The 11,504-nt window shown below is 35.8% G+C and overlaps 1 protein-coding gene across 2 annotated transcripts in view; it reads right to left on the bottom strand.

Moving 5' to 3' along the window:
- Positions 1–2,086: 2,086 nt before the first annotated feature.
- The window catches only part of CNOT6L (CCR4-NOT transcription complex subunit 6 like), a 105,374-nt gene continuing 95,956 nt past the window's right edge, over positions 2,087–11,504 (bottom strand). For both annotated transcript variants that reach the window (XM_028100535.2, XM_028100533.2), the window contains exon 12: positions 2,087–9,466. In XM_028100535.2, coding sequence (XP_027956336.1) covers positions 9,254–9,466 — 213 coding nt within the window. In that variant the 3' untranslated portion in view covers positions 2,087–9,253. The remainder of the gene's footprint in view (positions 9,467–11,504) is intronic.

Genomic DNA, 11,504 nt, shown 5'->3' with positions numbered 1-11,504 from the left:
TACTCATCATCTCCCTCCTCCACTATCCACCCACCCTAAGCTTCCTGTCATTCTCAACTAGCATCTCTACTGCTCTTGATGGCTGATCTAGTGGGGTAACCTTGGGAAGTGTACTCAAATAGAAATTAATGTACGAGTGGGAAACTCTGAAGATGGGATGGCATTTCAGAGGTGCTGAGGTGGACTTAGACTGAACCTTAATACCCACTATCTCCCAGGCTTGGATGCCCCCAGGAAGGGGTCATTTGGGGCTCACAATGCTGGTGTACAAAGATTCATCATACTGGCATGAGAAAGTAGGCTTGCTGTTACACAATGGGAAGCAAGAATAAGCATATCTGGAACCCAAGGGATTCATGGGGCAGCTCTGGTTCTTTCATATCCAGGGATGGCTGGGCAAACTCAACCAACCATGCCCAACAACTCTTGGTTGCCAAACCTTAGGAAAGCAATCTAGATCCACTGGTGTGCTGGTGCAAAGCTGAGCAAAATCTGGAATGCATGACAAAGAGAGGTGACAAATATTAATCATAGCCTCAAAATCAGCTGCAGCAACGGGCTCTACCTTGTTCTCCTACTCCTCTATATTTTGTTGAGATTACAGCACATCATTATGTCAGACTCCTCGGATGTCTCACATCCTCTCGGCTCACTTCCTTACTGCCATCATAGCTTGGCAACCAGTTGCACACAAGTGTAACTTAATAGCACTTTGCCTTTTGCTTTCTGTACCACCACCCACTGCATTTCCCCACTATTAAATGGGATTCCTGCAGGAATCTTAGTGAATTTAATAAATGCACAGACAGGAAAAATAATTAACACCCTTTTCTCATGGGAGCCCATAAATTCCTCTCCCATCCCTCATTAAGACAATTTTGAAGTGCATTCTACTCAGCTCTTCAAAGGGTCAGTGGCAAGTTTATGTTCCAGCTGCCCAGAGGTGATAGGCTTAATATTGCACCCTTGACTTGGCTTTCCCTCTTTCTCTATTGTTACATGCCTACTCTCTTCTTGGGATTTCTCCAAATAAATTACCTGCATGCAAGCTTATCCTGGTGTCTGCTTTTTTCTATCATTTCACGAGATTGTTTCTTACATCCATTTTACCAGCTAGGGTATTTTATCAAGGTCACATGATGGAATGAAAGGACACTTGGTTAGTGTCTATCTTAGGAGTATCTTCTTAATAAGCCTTCCATTACCTTCCCTAAGCACTTATTAAACTTGACAGCTGTTGTTTTTTGTTTCATGCTCTTCAAGAATTATCTGGTCTCAAACACACCATATCTTAAAATCATTTTTCAGCTGAATATCCCTAAACAGAGTTTCAAAATTGCTATTTCAGTGTGCCTTTCCCTCCCAAGATTCTAAAAATTTAAGATACCTTTACTATGACTAAAACCCTTCAATATTTTGTGTGTCATATAGAAGAGTGTTTGGAAAGTGAATTCTTGGAGGATGGGGAACCTGTCCAAATTTATATCACCAAAGCATCTTGTTCATACTAGATACGTGAAATGTTTGTTGAATGAGTTTACTCTAGGTCTTGGGAGGTCCACTTATTAAGACCGTTTTATGTTGTAACTCAGCAGATCTGAGGGTTGTCAGTCAGGATGGGAGAGATCATGCTGCAATAACAAAACTTTATGAAGACAGAAATTTGGCTGTTGTTTCTCACACTTCATTTTGTGTAGGTCAGCAGGGAAACTCTGTTCATCAAAGTCAAAGATCTAGGATGGGAAGCCTAATCTCAATATATGCTTCCATTATCACCAAGGCAAGAAAAGGGAATACGGCAAACTGCACACTGGCCTTAAAGCCTCGCCCTGAAGTGACACACGTCCGTCCACTCAGATTTCTTCAGCCAAAGCAAGCCATAACTATGGCTAACTTCCAAATCTATTCTAAACAAAGTACTATTTAAGCAGTACTATAGTTTTCACGAGGGGGGAAAAATCCAGCATGAATTTCTAACTTTTTGCCTAAATAACCTTGGCTTCTTACTTCACTTTCCAAGAGATGTACTAACCTAAAAGCAGACACACACTGCACAGATAAAGAGTAAAAAACCAAGACAAAGGTATGCAGTTGCAAAATGGCCATTTATTGCCTACAGGGGAAGGAAAGGGAGGGAGAGAAGAGGAAGTACACAGGTGCAAGGAAACAAGCATATATTTAGCCCTATACATCATGTGTGAGCAGTACCCAATCTCCAAAATGGAAAAAATATTTTGTCATCTGACATAGTAGTTAAGGTTCTTAAGCACCTCCCTTCTGAGCTGCCACAAGATTTAAAAGGCAGGACTGCTTTGTTTAGTCAATGTTCACATTAATGAAAAAATACTACCACCCAACTGTGTCCTTTTGCACGCACATTTTGTACAGTGTCTATTGTGAAAAACATCTCAGCTGAGCAGTTTGGTCAAGTTTCAGACCTCATCAACTGTTTAAATGTAATAAATAGAAAAATAAAGCAGCTGGTGATTTTGTCAGAGAGAATGTGTTCAGTTAAGGGCAGAACCACCTTCTCCAAGGATGACAGAGAGTTAAATGATTAAACCACCACAGAACCAGTCTATTAAACATCAAACACTAGTAAGCTACAATTACATGGCACTTCATCACGTCTTCTAATTAAAAAGAGAATGAATGAAAAAAAGAAAGAAAAAGAAAATATTAGATTTTAAACTGATTACTGGAACACAGTTAACAAATTGATTTAGTGCTTGGCTTTTTCTTAGGATGAACACAAAGTAAATATACAACCTGAAACAGGAGAATTTGTTCTGGAATAGTATCAATAGAAATTCCCATGTATTCAGGGGAAAAATTACCAAAATATCTTGCTAAGTTTTAAACTGAAGTGCTTTGCTTTCCAACCATTAGTTACAAAAACACTTTATAGGCCACAGAATAACTCAAATGTATGCAAAACAACGAATTATTAATTTAATGCCAAATAATGAAAATAAATGAACCCTTCCCTATTCAAATGGTAAATTGAGTTGAAGAGTAGATCATCTCATGGACATTCAGTTGGCACTTGTTTTATGGTTGAAAGAAATCACAATAGAACCATAGTGAATATGACCAACACCCTGGCCTTTTTAAAAGAGAAGGTACAGACACACTCTTTCTCTTAAAAAAACAAAAAACAAAAAACACCTCCCTCCATACCACCCCATCCAGAGGTTAAAAAAAAAAGCCAAAGTTTGAAATGCTCATCCTCCTCAAAATATTCCAAGTACTCCAATGAACACTATTTCTCAACTTCTCCTAGATGAAAGAAATGCTTGCATTTGGACAACTGTACGAATGCCCATAGTGCACTTCTCAGTGCTGCTGGTGTTTAAGAAATTTGCCACTCACAACACTGAACAATTCCAGATCCAGTGTGCAGTAATACAGCCATCCAAACTCCTCCCCACCCCCCCAAAAAAAGTTGGCAGAGCACCGCTCAGGAATTTCACAGGTAAGGGAATATATTTTTAGTAAGTTAAGCAGAGAAAGAACAGTACAGCTTCTCAATACATACACACCCAGACTACTGCATCACTTATTGTATCAAGACTGAAACAAGTAGTAGGAAACTAAGCCTGTTAAGAAGCAAAGCCATTGTTTGACACATCAACGCTGAGCCAATTGTGTGAGTTAAGATAATTAAACAAATGTGGTACATATAACCATTGATAGCGTCAAAGAAAATACAGTTATGTCATGTAACTAGAAATTAACACAAAACTGAAACGAGCAAGAAAGGACCACTTCTGAGAGGGTTATCATGATTCTTATGCTTTTAGATTTAAAAGTGACAGATATACAAGTAGGAAAATTATCTAAATCTGGAGAGATTGTTGTAACAAAAAGTACTACTAATAGGTGCCAAACTATGCCTTCTTAAAGTCTCTGAAAGCTGCACGTACCAAGCTACTATGCCCAAAAGAGTCATATCATTTGGCATTTACATACCCTTTTCAAAATGTGATTTATGGTTTCTGATAACACAATTTCTAATTTTGGGACAATGCTACTGAGTTTATACTAAGTGCCATAAAAAATGAACATTTAATAGGCAGAAATATCCTTATTTCATATGCTTTGAAAGTAAAATCTATTTTACTTAAAAACATTCCATTACTTCAATGTCATAATGTATGTTGAATAAAGCCCCAACATGCTTGTTTTCCTTTGGTTCCAAGAATAACCCAAACAAACTTATGCCAAAAGAAATTATTAAGTAGGTTAACAAAGCTTGTTTGTCCTAATATCTCCCTAACTTCTTGCCGTAGGACTTGAGTAATTCAACAGAGAAACTTACATAAAGAAGGTATTTGGTTAAAATAAGAAAACATGCATGCTCTCCCTTACCACCTTCCGGAAAAGAACTATTTTTTGTTTTCTTTTTTGTGGATCTTATTCAGAATACCCTGCAGTATATGTATAAGAGCTTTCTTTTTTCTTCTTACCCTTAAGCTTTAGGATGACACTTACACAACACAGATTTCCAAATCATTCTGTAAAATGAAAGATGCTCTTGGCATCCTGTTCTTAAACAGATTACAACTTTGGTAAATAAGCCAGGTTAAAGATGTACTAATTTACTTAAGTTTCAATTTGAATTTGGTGATCATGATGCCTTAAAAAAATTAAAATCACTCAAAGCAACCGTTAAGTATAAAAGTTCTCATCTGTCTACAAATTGAAAACTTTAGTTGAAGTTCCTGGCTTAGAAAAATACTCTACTTTTCCCAGCTAATTTGTCTACCTGTAATTCTCAGAGTTCTACAAACATGATATAATTCAGAAGGAAAAGATTAAACATTTACACATTAGAAAGTTGATTTTTTTTTTTAAAGGGCAGGGCAGGTCGGAGAGTACCTTATAAACGTGAGAATTCACATTTCTGTCAAAATATAAGTATATATGAGTGCTACTTTGAAAACGTGCCATAAAGTCACTGCTTGCTATATAACCATTATTCTATGGCCTGCCAAATGTATCAGAAACTGATTATGTTTTCTGTGACCAAAGCTACTGCTCAGTCAGTGCATTTTACAAAGCTATTAAAATCTCTCAGAATATAAGACTTAAAAACAAGTAAGTACTGTAAGTACTGGGACACAATCAATTTGCTAGAAAACCTAGCTCTGTATTAGGAATGAAAACCATATGCCTCTCGTTCCATCAAAGAACATTACTTAACCTATTTTGTCTTGTGCTTTCTCTACTTCTTGCTATTTGATTTGGAAGTATAGATGGCATTTGTGATTTTTAGAAACTCTTGGAAATGCAAATACAAACAATTTTTCGCCCACTTAACAACAGATACTTAGGAGATACAATTTTAAAATGGAACACAGTTATGTTTGCCCATGTTCCAGTTTTAATGTGCCACATCCTCAATTCTAATACAACCCACCATAGAATCAAGTGATACGAGCCTTAGGTATCCTTTCAGCTTTCTCCCTTCTCTGTGATTCAATACATAACCATAACACACCAAATAATAGGGACAAATAAGAAACGAAGCTTTATATTTCTGCAAACTACAACACTAAAACACAGTGGCTTCTTTAATACATTCACACAGGATGCTTATTAGTAAAATTAAATATCTGCCTATGAAAATCAGAAAAGTAATATGAAAAGAAAGAGCTTGGAACAAGGCAAATGGGGGGGAAGGGAAGCTGGTCTCAAAACCCATTGTGCCATTACCTGACTTTTACATGTGATATCCAAACAAACGTTCACACGCCTTACATCAAAGAAATGAAACAAAAATATTCAGCTACGTTGTACAAAATTTTTTTTACATAAAACATCATAAATCTTGAACAGATTTACTATTATCTGAATTCTAAAAAGTTGCCTATAGAATGGTGCTGGGATTCTGTTCTCTGCTTGCTTTTAGGCAGTGCTGTTGCTTAAAAGTTGACACCAGGCACAATATTTTAAAACAAAGTCAACAAGCAAGGAGCAGTAAGTGGATTTGAGCCTTTCCCAGATGTCAGTCCTGAGGATGCTGCAATATTCCCCATCAAAATGTGTAAAGCTATGAGGCGGATACTGATGCCTGAGAGAGTGGGTGACTTGACATGCACTTGTATGACTGCTGTAATAGCAAACAGTGCAGTTTTCCCTTCCTCAAACAACACTGTTTTAATAAATTTAAAGAACACTCCAGTTCTTACACAAGTACCAGAAATCATATTTAACAGTTAAAAAAAAAAACCACATTATCACAACCTAAAAATGCCCAAATTTTCTCTTAACTTCAGATAAAATATGCAGCAGCCCTATGGCATAAAGCTTATTAAACTTATTCTGAGAACTAGAAAGTATATAAGCATAAATATTTACTTTCACTGACTATATACCGTATGTCATTCACCTCTTCCTTTTGGCTTCTCACTGCCAAAGTTCCAAATGGCATGCGTTTTAACAAGACAATACTGAGGAGAGCAGCATTTCTGATCATCTGAATTGGCAGCTCAAAACAGATACCACTCCTTTTACAAAGGGAACAAAGGGTGAAAGGTGTGTGAAATTTGGGCAGTGGGCTAAAGGGAAACCGTGCACATGAAATTTGGGTTACCATGCCCCAAGTGTGTGTGCCACCCAAAACATAACACAATTACCTACTTCAACAGAGCTACTACCAACATTTACTAAAACCACATTAAAAATACACAGGATAATGAATGGTTTGAAAGAGTGCATTTGGAAGCAGAGAGAACCCAATTACACACCTTCCTGCAACAGAGTGCCTCGATCATACACAAAATAAACTTAAGCTGTTTACAATGTTTCCCAATTTTTTTTATTTTTTCCCCTCTACATTTAACTATTAAAAAAGTTTTTTATTAATAAATGGGCTCCTCTGTGGTTCATATACAATCATAAGTGAACTTTAAATTCCATTTTATACAAACATCTCAAAAAATATTGGGAGTGAAGTATGGTAGGAAATATTGCTCACATTGCTAATTAACATGCGTAGATGAAAGGAGGAAAATGTTGTTAGTGCATATACCTCCAGAGCAGAAAACCCACCCAAAACAAAAGATTTCAAATAAAACATACAGTAGCTGATTACAAAAAAAGGTAATGTCCACAAAATTAAGTTTTTCATGCTATTCTACTTTCCAGTACTATGGTTCAGGTAATCAATTTGCATGGCTAGATGTTGAATGTTTGAGGTATATAAGAAGGGATACCTGCACATTGAGGAAAATCTGTCACCTTAAGGGTTGTTTATTTGTTTGTTTATTCTGGTACTTTACCATTTTTAAAAGAATATTTTATTTACATCAAACTTCACTCAACGACAATGACATTCCAATTATAATAGATGACAAACAACGCCTCTATCACTAGGCACTTTTAAAAGGGAGTTTTAGGCTTTACAGAACCCTTCTGATGCAATCCCATTATGACATTACATCATCCCACCACCCTCGTCCCACTAAAATTATCCTTCTGGGGAAATATTATCTTATATAGCCTGATTAATTTACTATGGAAGAAATTAGTATAAAATGACCAAAGGAAATGCATCATTTAAGACTAATAAAACAGCCTAAGATGTTAGGTTTGAAAGAAGAGGCAAATTGTATATATTTAAAACTAATTAAATAATTTAAATTTGACCTGTACTTTATATATTAGTGAGACACAAATATAGGCTATTTTCTTTTAAAATTTCATTCACATAATGGAAAATTTCTTGTTTATTAAAAATATCACATTTTGAGACTAGAAACAGTAAAGTGCATGAAAAGTTTAAAATATAAATTTCAGAAAACTCTTATAGCAGCAAAAAAGCAGAATAAAGAAAAACTTAAAAACACAGACACAACCTTTTCCTGTTAACTGTGCCATAATTAACATCAAGTAGCCAACCAATTTTTCCCCCAGAAAACGGTATTACGTTAACTGCCTCTTGAGTCACACATTTTCAACTGGCCCCTCCTGGGCAAAAAAAGGATTCCAACATTTCTAAAGAGCATCAACAGTTGGGAATAAACCAGTAGCTTCTTAATTCAACCCTGACAGACAACGGAAACAAAGATTAAAAGCATATAATGGCCATTTGGCAACTAGAGTCAGGAAAAATGATCAGAGGTTTTCAGCTACTCCCTGTTCTCTCCCCCCGCCAAATCCTTTCCATTGTTACTTCAAAAAGCCAAAACCAATAGCCACTTGTCCTACTTCAGGAAACAAATGAGATATTTGTATCGCTTTTCCCTTTTAAAACTTTGATCAGGGCCTTTTCATTCAGTAGTTGTTTGTTTTTAAAACATTTGACTAGAACAGCAAAAATTATACAGATCATATAATACCTGTTTCTCTAGCACAACCAGGCAGAAAAAGGTGGATGAGAATAATGAAAAATACTGGACACTAATTTTGTGGGCATCCTAAATATAACAAATTCTATTTTCAAGATATGTGGCAGTAAAAATTACCCACTGTTTCCCAATAAATAAACTGGAGAGAAAGGCTTAAAATTAATACTTCTAATGAGGTTATAACTAATAGAGGAACTAGATACAGAGTGATTCCTCAAAAAAAAAAAAAAAAAAAAAACAATAACCAGCACTTGCCCAACAAACTGTCATGTGCTGTCAAATGTTTGATTTCAAAAGCATATTGTGCAACCATCTTTAATTTCTCTATTTTTCATATTATGGTTAAAGGCTGTATCATAGTTTATGTACAGATCTAGCAAATTTAAGTGCTTTGTTAATGTGCAAAAGACTAGGGGAGCCAAAAATCAGTTTTGTTATAATGGAAAACAGAAATCCAAGAAATTTTTCCTGTAAGGCATGCCATCATTCAGTTTAAAGTGTTGTCTTTTTAGTTTTTAAAAATTGTCTTTTACAAAAATGGTTGGCTCATTTGAAACCATTCAAAAGAAAGTTATTTGTTTTGGAAAAACACACTCTTGTTGGGCCTTGAATTGGTGATTTATTACTTATGAATGTTGACTCCTAATATAATATGAAGGAGGTCCAATTTAAAAACATGTTAAATTAAAAATTTGGAAAGAGTAATACTTTGGTTCCAGCCCTAGTGCCAAATGATACCAATATGCACAAAAATGTACAAAATCTTAGAGCAAACACATAATGAAAGGAACCTGAAGAAGCAGCTTAAGGATGGCCATACTTCACTCCTACATACTTTGATTTACAACTGTACAGGTCCATAGCAACAGATCCCCCCGTCTTTGCGGGGCAGTACTCCACTACCTCCGATTAGGCAAGTGAACACCATTGACAAGAGGCAGAAGTGGAGGGTGGAGTTCAAGTTGTGTTAACAGTGAGAAGTGGTCTGAAGGGATGTGAGGGTGTGGACACCCAGTGATGTTGTTCTCAACCAGCCATTGAGGATCTAAAGGCCCCAGGACACCAAGCACGTTCATATGAGTCTTGGAATAGAAAATGTAGTCAATCACGCCCTGGAAAGAGATTAGGGGTTGGGGAAAAAGAAAAATATATGCTTAGAAAGAAAGAAAAACTCAAGATATATAAAGAACAACCCATTATTTGTAAAAGCCAAATACCTGAGTAACCTGTACTTTTGGTACCTGTTGTCTTGACAACAGGTCAAATAGGACTCAAGTCTTCAGTAGGTATTACATGAAATAAAGATGGCTCAATAGGGAAATACAGGACCCTACTGGAGTCATAAAGCCCCGCATTTGTGCCTAAGTGTAAGCAAAGTGAGAAGCTAAACACACCAAATTATGTCTAGGCATCTTTTAAAAATGGCTTGCTTAGGTTAGTGAAATCTAATACATCAGTATAAACATTATGGGAACTACACTGTATCAGTTACAACAAGCTGTTTTTATATAAATGCGTAATGAAAAGGTATGGCTCAAATTAACTTTTTAATGTTAACTGGCATTATTTTCAATTATTTGCACATCAAGATAACCAAACACACCTGAATGAAGCCATGGTAAAGCATGTTTTCAGATTTGCCAATTCTAGTTCAGTTTTCTCAGATATGCTACATACACACAAAATACTACACACAGTTAATTTTTCTAATGTGTTCTTTTTCACAATGTGTTCTCATTTTCACAAATTCTGGTACACTGTAAATTCTGGATTGCTTAGCAAAAAAATATTCAGCAGGGATACACACACACACACACACACACACACACACACACACACACACACACACCCAACTCCTGATTTCAGCTCAGGTCTTAATCTCAGGGTCTTGATCTTGGGGTCATGAGTTCAAGTCCTGCATTAGGTTCAGCACTGGGCATGGAGCCTACTTAAAAACGGGAGGAGGGGAGAAAGTCAAATTTCTTCCTATCCATGTCAAGAAAGCCTGAGCCCAAGTGTGGAGAAACATTTCCAGATCTGGAAGTATCTATTTAGAAATGCTACACATAATGAGTTCCAGTAATATTTTAAATATTATCACAATGAAATGGGCTACTTAAAAAAAAAGAAAAATTTTTAATGAAAAAAATGTATATTATGAAATTTGGAAATAATTATCTCAAGTTTGTTGGTTTTGACATGACCAAGACCAAAATAACAAGATTTTTTTTTAATTTTATTTTATTGTGTTATGTTAATCAGGAAGAAGGCCTCATTCAACATTTAGAAACCTTAACCTTGCCACAAATAGGGTACCCTACTTGAATCCAAGAAAGGACTTTCTGCCATTAATATTCCAAGTCCAAATAGTTAAGAAATGATATTAGTACAAGGTATTATCCTTTCATTTTTGCTAATGCCCAGTTTTACAGTGACATTTTAGGAAAAGTGTTAACAAGGGTCAGGGTGGATTTATCTGCCTTTATGAGACCACCCTTTGCTTCAACTATAAAGTAAACAAAACACAAGTGAAATACTCTGTTACTTAGGGTGAATAAACTTCCTGTATCACTTTATTAGAGTGCCATTATGCACATGAGCTGTGAGACTTACAGAATCCTTTGCAAACACAGGCCCCAAGAAGATGTTAAACATTCTAGAAAGTAAGATGTATTTAATTGGAGGCATCACTTGTTAACTATTTTCTTAGTGTGAAACATCCAGAGTAAAAGCTCTTATTAAAACCCTCAGCAAGGACATATCTACGAACTCACCCAAATATCTGTACGTATGTATTTACATTTATATACTGTCATATCCACAAAGTAGGTTATTAGACTAATGATTCCTAACCTTGTTTTGATTCAAACTTTTTAAAAAGCTACACTGTGGGAAAATAGTCTTTATATAATTAGGAAATTCTACAATAATTCTATAGGAACTGTATTTGAAAAAAAGTAAAAATAATGAAAATAGTTTATGAGCTGGCATTATGCTAAGTTTTGTCTTATAAAAGAATGTTAAGAAAATTATATACTATAAATTTCATAATGTAAAAGAGAAAGATTTACTTCTTGACAAAACAGGAGGAGTCCTTCCTCTCTTCACTAACTGGCTCAGGCACACCCTTAGACTGGTGGGGCAGGGGGG

This window comes from Eumetopias jubatus, unplaced genomic scaffold (genome assembly GCF_037043125.1).
Source record: "Eumetopias jubatus isolate StellerSeaLion01/CBP00866 unplaced genomic scaffold, mEumJub1_p1.0 scaffold_2, whole genome shotgun sequence".
Taxonomy (NCBI): domain Eukaryota; kingdom Metazoa; phylum Chordata; class Mammalia; order Carnivora; family Otariidae; genus Eumetopias; species Eumetopias jubatus.
The sequence above is the reverse complement of the archived record's forward strand: the minus strand, read 5'-3'. Positions and strand labels throughout refer to the sequence as shown.